The sequence below is a fragment of the Eublepharis macularius genome, chromosome 4, assembly GCF_028583425.1.
Source record: "Eublepharis macularius isolate TG4126 chromosome 4, MPM_Emac_v1.0, whole genome shotgun sequence".
NCBI lineage: Eukaryota > Metazoa > Chordata > Lepidosauria > Squamata > Eublepharidae > Eublepharis > Eublepharis macularius.
Genome location: NC_072793.1, coordinates 75,471,796 through 75,485,606, shown reverse-complemented (window position 1 = coordinate 75,485,606; position 13,811 = coordinate 75,471,796). Strand labels below are relative to the sequence as shown.

The 13,811-nt window shown below is 43.6% G+C and overlaps 1 protein-coding gene across 1 annotated transcript in view; it reads right to left on the bottom strand.

Annotated features, from left to right (window-relative positions):
- TGFBI (transforming growth factor beta induced) overlaps positions 1–4,051 on the bottom strand; it is a 41,299-nt gene extending 37,248 nt beyond the window's left edge. Inside the window, exon 1 of the mRNA XM_054977201.1 lies at positions 3,841–4,051. Within this exon, the coding sequence (XP_054833176.1) occupies positions 3,841–3,959 (119 nt within the window). The 5' untranslated portion in view covers positions 3,960–4,051. The remainder of the gene's footprint in view (positions 1–3,840) is intronic.
- Positions 4,052–13,811: the final 9,760 nt, after the last annotated feature.

Genomic DNA, 13,811 nt, shown 5'->3' with positions numbered 1-13,811 from the left:
AGGCTACGAAGCCAGCTTCAATGACAGCATGAGGATTTGAATCTTGCTCTTCAAGATCCTGCTCTGACACTCCTGTGAATTCCCAACATCTAGTACAGGATTAGTAGCTACCAATGCAATTATGAGTCCTGCATTTATAAATTCCTGGTTCTTAAAAAAATAAATAAAAGCATTTATACTAGAAAGTAAAATCTTAGGGCAATCAGTTTGTTCAGTTAACACAGCCAGTGGTGCTTATTTTTCTGAAGGCCGAAATCCTAAACATACTTATGCAGAACAATCAAGGGGACGTATTTCCATATAAAAGTTTTAAAATTACATGTTTTAGGGCTGGGAAGCCTGAAGCCTGTCCTTGCTCCAGCTTATGATTAGAAAAGCTGTGGTAACTTATAAGAAAAGTCTTCAAGGAAAGGTGCCTCCTTACAAGTCCATTTTCAAGCAGAAGGCTTCTCTCTTCCAACATTCTGCTGGAAGCAGGGCTTCAATACTGCAAGTGGAGGTGGCAAGCATCTGCTCTCTATCCCAGTTTTTCTATCTTCCTTTCATCAGCCTCTTTGCTCCTTTCCTCAATTTAACTCAAGCTTAAGTCTTTATTGCCTGAATCTAATACAGTACCATTAGTGCAAACAAGTACCATGTTGTATCTATGTACGTATAATAAGAAAAGAAGCATACATCTTATAGAGAGCAAGTTTGGTGTCATGGTTAAGGGCGGCAGGGCTCTAATCTGGAGAACCGGGTTTGATTCACCACTCCTCTGCTTGAAGCCAGCTGGGTGACCTTGGGTCAGTTGCAGCTCTTTCAGAGCTCTCTCAGCCCCACCCACCTCACAAGGTGATTGTTGTGAGGATAATAATAGCACACTTTTTAAATCTGAGTGGGCATTGAGTTGTCCTGAACAGTGGTATATAAATCTATATTATTATTATTATTATTACTACTACTACTACTACTACTACTACTACTACTACTACTTTAAATGCTGCTGATTTTTCAACTTTTACACTGAAGTGGACAACAGTTCTTTAAACATCCTTACGGCATATACGATTTGCCATTCAAATAAGAGTATTTGTTACTTTTATGCTTAAAGCACTCCAGAACTTCAGTCCCCTGCATGAATCAGTTTGACTTGGTTTGTTTCAATATGTATAATTCACTTCTTTGCCGTAATTTTATTGCCATAATTTGCCATATTGCCAATACTATGATTCATATGAAATCTGATCCCAATATTTGCTGCTCTAGAACATACGCTTAAGTTAGAGACCAAACTTGCACATGACAAAGTACTTCTGAGTCCATCTGCCACCATCGGTGTGCATCTTTCAAGTGCTCTTGACCCAAGTTTCTGAATATAAAGATGAAGATGGCCATACAGGAAAGTTGATTTACAATCGTATTTGAAGGCTCCCAACCTTTATAATACACACATGATTTTAAGTAAAATACACAAAAGATGACACCAATGTGACATGCTATTTGGGGCATAGGAATTTTCTATCAACATAAGACTTTGGCTGGAAGAGCTATTTAGATGCTCTTATGAACACCTAAATCCCATCAAATTAAGCTCATGTATAGATGGCAGAATTGTTACTCTGGTTTCATTTCATTTTTCTGTATTTTATTTTTTTCAGCTCTAAGCAGGAAACTCTCTCAAAAAAATTAAACACAATCAAAGACATGTATTTTAACAAAGAAAGTTATGTAGCATTTTTATCACATGGAAGAAAGGGGACATTTCATTTTCTGTCATGTCATCTCAGTTCACAGCACCCTGCTTTTTAATTGGTTTAAACTTGAAAATGATCAGGTGTGAAGGATGCTTTGAATCCTACACTTTCATACTAGATTTAAAGGGATCTGTAGGTTTAAGGACTCGTGCATGTCATGCTTTCTAGAACATGGTTTCATTTCTTGAAAAGAAATGAGGGCAGCTAACATTTATGGATATGCACTCTCACTTCCAACAACAGTATGCCCTACAGCATCTCATGCATCGGGATGTACTGACCTTCTTTGGAGTATATGAGAATTGCTTGATACTATATGGCCCAGTTAGCATCAACTTAAGAGTTTAGACTTTTTCAATAGTGTTCTCCACCTTAGATTCCTGAGGAAGTGACGGGGGCACTGTCCCTGGAAGTTTTAGGAGGCACTGTAAAGCTATTTTATTAGATATGGATTTTAATAGGATTTGAAGTGCAGGAATTTGGGAGATCAGGGATTGATAGGGCTTCATTTTATTATTTGTGCCTTTAGTTTAAAATTGTAAGCTACTTCAAGCTGCAAGAGAAAGACAGGATTTAAATATATGAATAAAATATATAACTATCCTTAAAACAACACACTGAATATTCATATCATATTAGCAGAGAGTAATATGTTTACTTCAAAGTATGACTGACTTTCCCATCTTGAGTCACACTGTGGACTGTAACTTCCACAAGTTTGCGGGCATGGACTGAAATCATAGTAAAAGCTCAACATTATATTATCTGTTCCCAACCTAATCTGCCTGTCCAATAAGAAGGCACACAAAATCTGGGTTAGTGGTGCTCAAACTGTGCAGCTGTCCTTGGAGAACATGGGGCACACCAGGTGAAAGAGGAGGTTCCACAGAAGAGAATTCTGAAGCATGTGATTCCTTCCACACCAGCCAGCCCTGTAGGGTAGGATGAATAAGTTCTGGCCAGGAATCCTTAGTGATCTCATTGGGCTGATAGGGCTTTGCTCATAGTGCATCCTCCTCCTAATGTAATTTGGGAAGATGGCAGTTCAGAAAGTCTTCTGGGTGTGGCTTATTCTCCTCTTATTGCCAGAGTGGGTCACTTGCTCAGTCCACAGATCTTCACAGTTAGTAGCAAGGTAAGTTCAAAGAACTGTCTGCAAGGACTTCTGCAACTCACTTGAGGGTGAGGTTCTCCAAAAGGTAGAGACCAGTTAGAAAGGGGACCACAACTCAAACACTTTAAGAGAGACTGGGCTTGGACTTTTCAATGCCAAGCAAATGTGGGTTAGAAGTTTTATTAGTTTTCTGCTGATTAGCTCCCAGTCATCTCACCACCATTTGGGATCCAAAACTCTCTGGAGATGAATTCATTTTTTTTAAAGAATATATGCACATTAACCTCAATAAAGTTCTGTTTAAACATTAGTACAAGTATTTTTAAATTTTATTTTGTCTTCAAAATACTTTCTAAAGATTGAGAGGAAATTCTAAAAATTCTAAAACTTGGAAAACTTACTAGTCATGCAGAGCTTTTCTTTGAGTTCTATGCAGCTCGAGAACTTCCCACAAAGTATAATAAAGCATCATTTTATTAACTCCAAAGCCTGTTCTTTTTAGATCTAGGGGTGAAGGAGAAGCACCGCAACTCAGCTTTATAAAGCCACACGATCCTCAGTTTCCTCACTTGTTTCCAGAGCAGACAGATGGAAATTGCAGCCTATCCATACTGCATGGATTATTTTGCCTTTTTAAAAAATCTTCCCCCACGCCTACCCAGGAAAGTAGGCACGCACTGGCAGGGCAGCGAGGCAAATTGCCCTCCTTTCAAAACGATCCGTTTGGAGGGATCAGCACAAACTAAACAAAGAAGCCCGCTTTATTCCCTTCTGCCTGGCCCAGCTACATCGACTCGTGCTGAGTTGACTTCATGAAATTCCAGTGCAGAGGCTTCGGCTTCATGGTGCCCGGTTTCCATTTGCAGGAAATGCAACCGCCGCGCTGCCAAACTGCAAGCGGGGTAGTGCACCGTCTCGCCGACTGCACGGGACGGCCGGCTCGAAGACTGGAGAGACCTTCCCTCCCTTCCTTGCTGCTCCCAAACTTACCCTTGGTGCCTGCCCCGGATTCGGCTGTGATGCAGGATTTGTTGGTAGGGCGTCCTAGCCGCCCAGGCGATGGCGAGCCAGGCTGCCAGGACTACCGAGAGCAGCAACCCTGCGCGCATCTTGATGGGTGCAGAAGAGCGCCGGGTTCAGCGGCGAAGGCTTTGGCGGGCGCGGGGCGGGGAGGACGAGTGAGCCGCTAACAAAGTTGGGAGCCGCAGTTAAATAAGGGCGAGAGCGAGGAGGAGGGGAGGGCCGTCTGGGCGATGCTCTGGGGCGGGGCGGCCGGTTCAGTCCCCGTCCCAGCTGCGGGCGAAGCCGGCAGCTAGGGGGCAAAGAAGCGGAGAGAAAAGTTCTCTTCTTGAACTGCTGAAGCTGATCAGGGTCATACGAAGCGGCAGCGGGGCATCACCGGCCCCCGTCTGGGTTTTCTGCCCAGGCAGCCTAGTCCCCCCCTTCCTTCCTTGATGGGAAGGTTCCGTTTTCATGGCAAGAAGGAATTCAGGCATGGCCTTATGGCCTGCTGTGGGGTTGCCAACCTCCAAGCGGTGGCTAGAGATGTGGAATGAAAACTGATCCCCAGGACATAGAGATCAGATCCCCAGGAGAAACTCGCTGCTTGCTGCTTTGGAGGGTGGACTCTGTGCCATTATACCACACTAGGATCCCTCCCGCCCCCAAACCTCGCCCTCTCCAAGCTCCACCCCCCAAATCTCCAGGCATTTCCAAACCCATAGCTGGCAACCCCAGTTGGAGCTGGTTGTGCATCCTTGGGCAGCTGCAGTTCTCAGTCTATGAGGCCTGTCTGGTGATGTTGTGAGGCTCCGGCCCTGTGCAGACGGCCAAGCGATCTGCAGAAGCCACAAAGGCAAAGTAAAGTGTGTGTACATGTTAAAATAATACAGTTATGTTACCTAACTTTAAAATACAGGAAAGGTGTTGCACAAAAGACTAACGAATATTTAAATATTATTTTAATTGGTTTTGATTGAAAAGATTTATAATTCTAAGTGGGTATGTATGCATATTGGCTAACATTGAATTTGTTTCTCTACAGCATGTTGAGAAATACATTTTTTTAAAGTGTGTGTACTGGTGTAATAAGCAATAGCATCGGTTATTTGTAATTTCTATACAACTTTTAGTCAAGGCTGCTGCTGCTGTTTTCTTTGGCAGTAGACTGTGCCTTTTAAAGATACAGGGGCAGAACAGGCACAAATTCCGTTGTTGATGCTTTTCTCAGCATTGCATATTAAATTGTTGAAATGACGCTTCTCAGTAAGTATTAAAGATGCAATAAGTTCTTCTAAAAATAACGAGCAGTGCAAGTTCCAAGCTTACCTGAGTTGGTTCCCTTGGAAGAAAAAAAACCTGTGTTGTTTTCATAGTATTTTGCTTTATTTACAAATACACAGACAGAGCACAGGAGGAGGAACTGATGTTCTGCAAGTCAATATCCGCTACCCCGCAGATCCCCAGGGGAAGAAAGAGCCTATACCCACCAGTTACTTCAGCTCACTCCTCAGTAATGGCTACTTGCTTCTTCTGTGTCTCTCTCCTTTTCCTGTCAAACAAACAGGCTGTGCTGCTTCCTCACACAGAAACCCATCTGGCCCCCTCTAACTAGACAGAAAGCCCACCACCTCCAAACTTGATGGACACTTGGCCAGGGTCCTCAAGGCCCATTGAGGGGACATAGCCAGAGCCATTAAGAGGCATTCACATTTCCTCTTGTCATGTGGGACAAACTGATCCCAAGCTCCTTATTCTAGCGGTGTATTAAGATACTCTGGAAATCTTGTTGGTCTTTAAGGTGCTACTGGACTTGAATCTTGCTCTTCTAATATGGGCCAACATGGCTATCCCCCTGAAACTAGCAACTCTACTATTACTCTGCAAAGTCTGGCTTGGATCCTGCAAGACTGCAAATCTTTCCTGTGTTTCCCCTCCAGTAGTCCTTTCTAACTCAAGGAAGTTTATTCCTGGGGTTGTGAGACATGCATGGATTAATGGCCATGTGGATCAGAAGGCTGCAGTGAGAAAAAGAAGTGGAGTGACATTGATGAAAGAGGCCATTTTGTCCCTTTCACCCCAGCGTCTCGTCTTTTCTTTCCACTTCTTGTATTATCTTTGTTTGTCCTGCTTTCCAAATATAACCTAAATAATTCTCTACATATTTTTATTGCTGTTCCTTACAATTTTTGTTTGTTGTTGTTCTTAAGCGGAGGTTTTTTATGTTGCAGGTTCTGCTCAAGCAAATATTGATGGACAAGAGTATAACACATGATATAGAGAATGAGAGGTAAGCCTCTCAGGGCAAAGGGAGGAAAGACATGTAGAGTGAAAGGCAATAATTTCTTTGACAACGTAAAATGTGATGTGCATGAGTCATTCTTATATGAGATAAACACACCTGGGCTGTGTTTAATAAGTCCTTCATAATGTAGATTCTGCATATTTCAGAGAATACAGGGAGGCCTTGCTCTGCTCAGACTGCTTTCACTTAAGGTCGAATAAAACACCAGCTGAGTTTACTCACTACGAATGTATCTTCTTCTCCTCATCTGCCATCTATCAGGCTAAATAAGCAACACTACTAGTGCTATTCTAAGCAAAGTTACTCTAGTCTAAATCAGTTGAAATCAATAGGTGTTGGGGTGGAGGGTAACTCTGCACAGGATTGCACTGTACTATACCCAGGTGCTTTGGAAATGCTGTGAGATTAGGGGCCTGGGGGGGCTGTTAAAAGTTAATTTGAGAACCCCCTCTTGCTCCATCCAGTGGCAACATTCCCACTTGGAAAAAAATGAATATGATTTTTTTAAAAAATCATCAGAACTTAATATAGTAGTCTATTAAGATTTTACATCTTTTAAAGACAAAAATACAGTTGGATTCACAAAATACAGCACTCCATTAAGTGACACACCCATTTAAGTAGCTTTCTGCCATTACAATGATGGGACTTTGGGGGGGGGGGAAGTTGACAGCTCTACTTATCAAAAACTTGTTCTGATCCAGTAAGCATTCGTTGCTAGCATGGGCTGGACTGTTTAATCCCATCAACCAGGTTATCAGACAGCCAGGGAGGATGGATGCATCTGGGGGTTACTTGAACTTGGTATAATGTGCTTAGTGGGTTTGCCGTAGGTGAGACACAGCTTATTCCTGAATAAGTTTTATTTTGATTCATGAAGAAAGAGCCCTTATGTTATTTGATTCACCCTTTCTCCTTGGGAATGCTGCAGAAGCTTGGTGGTTCACCAGTACTGGGCTCAAAAATGTACAACACCAGTAGAGAAAATACAATGTTTTATTTAACAATTCAAACACAGCTTTCAGCCCAAACAGCTTACTGAGAACCAAACTACACATCATGGAGCCCATGGTCCCAACCTGTAGCTACTGGTGCCATTTTAGAGGAGAATTTGGCTGTTTAAAAATGCTGCAAGGGCCCGATCAGGGACAGTGGAACCATGCCATTTTGTAACCCCCCCCCCACACACACACCATTTCAAGTGCTTCTTTTTATTCTATCCCCAGTTTCTAGTCGTTATATCCCTTGGCCTTATCTCTGTTTTAGACATAAGACACTGCTCTCTAACTCCTTCCTTACAGCACTCAACATCTCATTACTCCCAGATTCTCAAAAACGCCCATCCTTTGACCTGTTCTTCCTTTCTGTCTTACCACATGACCCCCCCCCCTCTGAATTGTGCCCCCCAAGCTTCTAAGTTCTGCCACTTATTCTCATGGTCTCAAGTTCCATTCCTGCAAGCTTTCTCTAAACCAGAGTTGAATGGTTGACTGAATGTATGGTGCCACAGTACAGATCTGGAAGGTGATAGTTGGTGTAAGCCACAGCCATTGCTTTTTCCAAGCTTCTTTGCTACCCTCGTCTAGAACCCAAATGAGTTCTAGCAGCACTTTGGACCTGGGCAGCATGGATCTAGAAGGTGGATGGCCATGCCTGTTAGCTTTTCCATGTCTCCACAGGCATAGAGCAAGACAAGCCACAGTGGTGTGTCATCACCATCCAGGACTTGTAGCACACCAAGTCACTTCCAGTGCAATCCTAAGCAGTTACACCCTTTGAAACACATTGACTTCAATGAACTTAGAAAGGTGTAACTGTTTAGAACTGCACTATTGGACAGTGAACTCTCTGTGTCCCATTGAAACTATCCACACCAAAATAATTGACTTCCTCCCTGCCAAATCAAAAGATCTCTATTCAGTCCTCAGTCTCCTTGATCTCTCTGTCAGCTTCGATAAAATTGATCACTCACTGTTGTTTGAATTTATTTACTATTCTGTGACTCTGTTCTCTGGGGTTCTCTTCCTCCCTGTCTAACTGTTCATTCAATATTCCCATCAAGATTTTGTTGCACATATCAGCAGGTAATATATAGAAAGTATATCATCAGATTATCAATTTAGAGTCATTATACTCAGGTGTTCCTCAGGAGGGAAACACTCTAACCAGGACCAGCTTCAGCACTAGGCTTACTGGGACATTTGCCACCAATTAGAGCTGCCTGAGGGCCCACTCGCCTCCCTCCCCCCCCCCATCAGATTTCTCCTTGCTGTCTGGCTCCTGAGCACTGGGAAGGAACACTTGTGCTGCTCCTTTCTCTCACATGCACTTTACAGATGGTGTGGCAGAGCCCAGTGGCCGCCAGCCTCCTACCACAGAAGCCTCCTTCTCCAGCACATAAGGTGGGAGTATTTTTGGCTTGGGGAGGTGGTTAAATGGTAGAGAGAAGTTGGAATGGAGGGGATGGGTGGCCAGTAATAACAGCTACTTTTCCTGAACTTTGGTCATGTTCCCTGTGGCAAGGGCCAAACTTTCTCTTCAGAGAGTTTTGTATATTGTCCACATAATCCAGGATAGAGCTAGGTTCATACTGGTGGGCCTGTGCTTCTCCTCACTAGTCACTCATTAAGTCCATGGGCCCATGCACCTCTCTTCCAAATACAAGTTCAAAAGGAGAAAATCCTGTGGATTCATGTGGCACCTGTCTTCCACAGCAGCATCTTCTGTTGGGGGGGTGGGAGGAGGAATCTGCTCAGTTGTCTCTAGAGTTGGGGGAGGTTCCCCAGTCATCCCTCCATCACTCCCTGTATGTAGTAGCTAGCCTCCCTTCACTTTCATGAAAGGAAGGCTGCAGCTGAAAAGGAAGTATATATGTGAATATCTGGGCACTCGTGCATATTCCAGTGAGTTGTGAATCAAAGGGCCATCCAGTTCAAAATACATGCACCGTTGTGATCTCTGCCAGATCAAAGTCTCATATTATCTCAGAGGAAGAAAAAGACACTTTTATGGTGAGACATGATGGGGGCGGGGGAATTTCCATTCAGCACAACCACCAAAGTACTTAGGAGTGGATACATTAGAGAATCTTCATGCAATTATAAAACTTTGCTCTTTATGTATAAAGAAAGGAGGGGGTGACTGTTTAAAACAAAAATTAATATCACTTAACCTTTGTAGAATGATCCATTTTTGTTCTAGAATCTTTAATTCTGTAAACTGCAATTCAAATGTTTTTACCTATAAAAGCCATTAGAATCAGGTAGATGTTTCAAAAAAGCTTTTTGAGAAGGATTCCAAACTGACAGGGAAATAGTTTCTTTTTTGGTGTTTCTCAGAATAAATAACTTTTCAAGACAATTACATTTTGTAATCTTTAATGTGTGTGCAAAATTGTGAGAAAATGCCAAATACAATGGGCAAGGGATGCCCTGCTTTGCAGGCTGGATGATGTAGGAAGGGGGTATTATTTCAGAGCATAGCAAAGAAACCTGCAATTTGTAGAGTCTTAAATGGAATTCAAGAATGACTTAACTGATTCTCATGGTAATGAATGTAGAATAGATTTCAAGTCTGAAGTCTGACATGGAGGTATCTACATGAACATGTACTAAGGATCAGGGACTCGCAAAATATTACCCACATAAATTATATTGTGCAGATAGTGTGCAAACAGAATAGTTTCGATCAGGGTCAGTATAATCAGTCAGCAAGATAGGTCTGCTGATGGAATCAGAGCCTGGTGTGATCTGTCTCCTCCTCTGACCATAGTAGTGGGTACTGCTTTGGCATATTCAGTCTGTGCTGGTCAAGACCAGGAACTGTGGTAGATGTTATCTATCCCAAAAGATGTCAAGCTATCATCTGTGTCAGGAAAAAGTTGTCACAGGGCTGAGGTTGCTTGGTGCTACTTGGTGAAGTTCCAAGATTTGTACACAAAGAAAGCTTTCTGACACTAGGGATTACCAAGGTCTGAGATTAAATTCTGAGGTAATTTTAAATTGCAGATTCATGGTGAAACCCTGAGATTAATTTTTAAAATAAAATTCCAAAGCTAGCTGTGACTTTGATAGCCCTAATAAATTGGATGTTTTGCTATTGCTTCTGTTTGATTTTGTCCCCAGTGAACTACCATGGCCTATGTGATCTAATTTGTACATTCTAAGTGTGACCCAAACAGCATGAAGTCATTCTTTTCCATGTACTAACAAAATACTGTTCTACCCAGTAATTATCAACCTTTGCACTGGTTTACCTATAGCATATTGGGTTGGAACAGTGATTTGTGGGAGAACCACTTCATGGTAGCATTAGACCTGGACTTTTGAAGCTAGGTTTTTAAAAATTCATCTCTCAGTCTTGATCTAGGGTGCACTGTGTAATACTGAGCGAGTCACCATAGTGGTGTGTAACCTACCTCTCAGGGTTCTTTAGAGGTATTTATTTTCTTCATTTATACCCGATCTTTCTCCCCAGTGGGGACTCAAAGTGGTCTACAGTGTTCTTCTCCCCTCCATTTTATCTTGATGATGATGGGTACATGAAGGGAAAAAAATGTACCCAACCATCTTTGCACATACAGTTCTGTTCTCTTGTTATGCATATGGTATGACATTCTATGTCAGGTAAACAAAATCAACCTTGCTGTTCAGTGCAAAAGCATGGACCATTCCAGTGTTATTGCCCTAGTTAAATCTGTGACAGATGGTTTAAGAGAGTATTTATAGTCAGGTTTAAAACAGACAGAGAGTAAAGCTGCAAGTATATGTGAACAACTTGATATCCCTGCTGAATATCTTATACTCAGACCATGCAAAAAAGTTAGGATATGCTCAGACAAAGGTTGTAAGTAGGCAGCATGTCAACAAGCAGATATGCCATAGTTATTAAATCCTGTAGCAACTGTGAACAAACATTATTCAAATCTCTACTTAAAACTGTCCTGGAGGAAACAGAGAAAATATTTGTTTTTCTAAAAATCCATATTGGGATTTCTTAATGACATTAAGAAATCTTAGTGATGTGGCTGAATTATAAAATTGGTGTTTGGATTTTTCTGATCCTGTGGTTGATAGGACTTATTGGAGGAACTTAAGATACTGGCTAAGATGCTGCCACAGACCATTTATTCCCACAGAAGACCTTTCACTACCTCACATTTCATTGTCCGAGCCCTGCATTCCCAAATACAGTTGCAGTTTTGCAGTTGTTGCTGACAATTTCTGTTTCAATTGCGTCAGTTGAAAGGAGTGCTAGCAAGTTGGAGTTAATTAAGTACTATCTCAAGTCACAAATGTCCCAAGATTGACTTAATGCCCTAGTATTCCTATCAGTCGAATCACGTGAAGCAGAATATGTAGATTTTGATACTGTGATTAGCCATTTTGCTGCTGAAAAAAAAGGCGGAAAGTGTTTAATGAAATGCACCTAGAGGAGGCAATTTTTTAGAATTTTTCCAGGCCTTCACATCTCTGCATGCACCATTGGCTTGACCTTGACTATCATATGATTTGGCTTATAATTAGTTAGATTTAGTTTGCAAACATCATATGCAATGAATGATGTTTAAAGGAATATAGTTATGGAAAAATAAATATATTTGTTATATCACAGTTACATCTAAGTTATATTATTTTATGCAAAGTAATAAAAGGTTACGTAGAAAGCAAAATTTTATATAATTTCTCTACAAGAGTAAACAAATTGAAATGGAAAAAGGAGTCATAAAAGAAGAAAAGGCAGAACCGAAGGGGAGGAGCCAAAGGGAAGGGTATGGTTAGAGGAGAAAGGGGCTGCACCAAAGGGGGCCAATTGTAGTTTGTCTCCCAGGGCCTACAAAAACTTGGAATCTGTCCAGGGTCTGGGTCCCAGCCCCCAGACTTGCCAGGAGGGAGCAGTGGGAGGCAACCGGGAGGCAGTGGCCCTACCACCCCAGCCAGCAACCAGGTCCAGGACCTGCCCACTCCAGGGGGAAGGGGCGAAAGGCCAAAGCCTCAGAGGGCTGGAGGGAGCAGGGGGAGACCAGCCAGTCCCACCCTCCAGGGGGAAGAGAGGGGGCTAAGCAGGACAGAGGGAAAGGGCCAAGGCAGGGGGAATAGGGACCCAGCAGCAGCCGAAACAGAACCCTTACCAGCCAAGGAGGAGAAGCAGCCACTACAGCCCAGAGCCACACCCCGGCTAGAGGACAGCAGCCTGGCTCAGGAGTTGCTAGGAGCCGAGCCAAGCCCCTCCAGGTGGAGCTGCCACAGGCATTCTGGGGGAGGAGATGGGCAGCCCCGCCCAGCATCAATGAGCAGGCAGCCCAGAGGCTGGCCAGGGCAATTCCCCGCGAGCAAGGCCAGGCAAGCTCAGCAGCGCAGAAGCTGGCTGGGGCAGCTCCTTGTGAGCAAGGCCAGGCAAGCTCAGCAGTTCAAAGGCCTACTGGGGCAGCTCCTCGTGAGCAAGGCCAAGGAGACCTCAGCTGGGGATGGCTCGCATTCAACCCCACCCTGCCAGCAAGGCAAGGAAGCCCAGAAGGGATTAGTGGCAGGAGGGAAACACCTGAGGGAAGGCACAGCTGGGCCAAGTCAGGAGAGAGAACAAGCCTAGAAGGAGGGCAGGGCGGGGAAAGGAAACCCTATATAAGGTGGCTAGGAAGAGCTCTGAGGTGGTGGGTGTGAGTAAGGAGTGATGGTGTGGAGCGAGAGCAGAGCAGTGCGAGAGCAGAGGTGAGGAGAGCAGATGAAGGAGGAGGAGATGGCAGAGGCCAAAGAGGGTGAGTGGCACAGGTTGAGCAGGCCAGTGAGTGGATTGAGAGGGAGTCTGGGTGATGTATACTGCCCCTCCTTCCACAGAGCAGGGTCCTGCAGAATCCCTGGCCCCCCTTTGATGTCAGGAGCAGACCGCCCAACGCCCCGCCCAGCGGCAGCCGCTGCAAGCCCTGACAGAATGATCCTTGATTCTAACCTTGACCTCCTCTGGTATTTCTTCAGTGTCATAAGCTGCTTCACTTCAAGATAGGTTCTCTGAGGAATACTATTACCATCTTCCTCTGCCATTTCTCACTTCTGGTACCAGTGTCTCTTTATATACCTCAACCTATTTAAAGGAGTTCAGGATTTCCCTTGCATAAAACTTGTCTTTCCCCACTCTGCTTCCCCTGTAGTGCTGCAATTTAGCCAACCAAGCTCTGCTTCTATTACATGGAGAAGGTACACATATACTTTGTTTCCACAGCTGACCACCCCTGGCTGGGGCAACAATACTTTGGAAGTGGGGAAGGCTTGCCCTCTCACCAGTTGCCCTGCACACTATCTTACTCTCACTTTTGTTTTGAGACTCCCCAGTCACATCAGGAATGTTTGCCATGTTGTCCTCCTTAAAACAGTGGCTTTGACATTAACGTTGTTCTGGAAAAACCTGAAGTCATGTATATTTTATATATAAGAGTGTCCATGTTCGCAATACTTTTGAGAGGCACTTGGTTCTCTTAATTTTACAAGACCTCTCTCACATTTGGCAGCACTGGTTAGAGTGTGAGATCAGTGGTATGGCAAGCATGAATTCTCATAACTACAGCTGCAGCTCATACATACTGTTATATGCTCCCCACTTCCCAGAGCAGCAAGGAGTTCCAGGGACAGGGCTACCTTGGTTTGGCTTCCTTTGGAAGAAACAG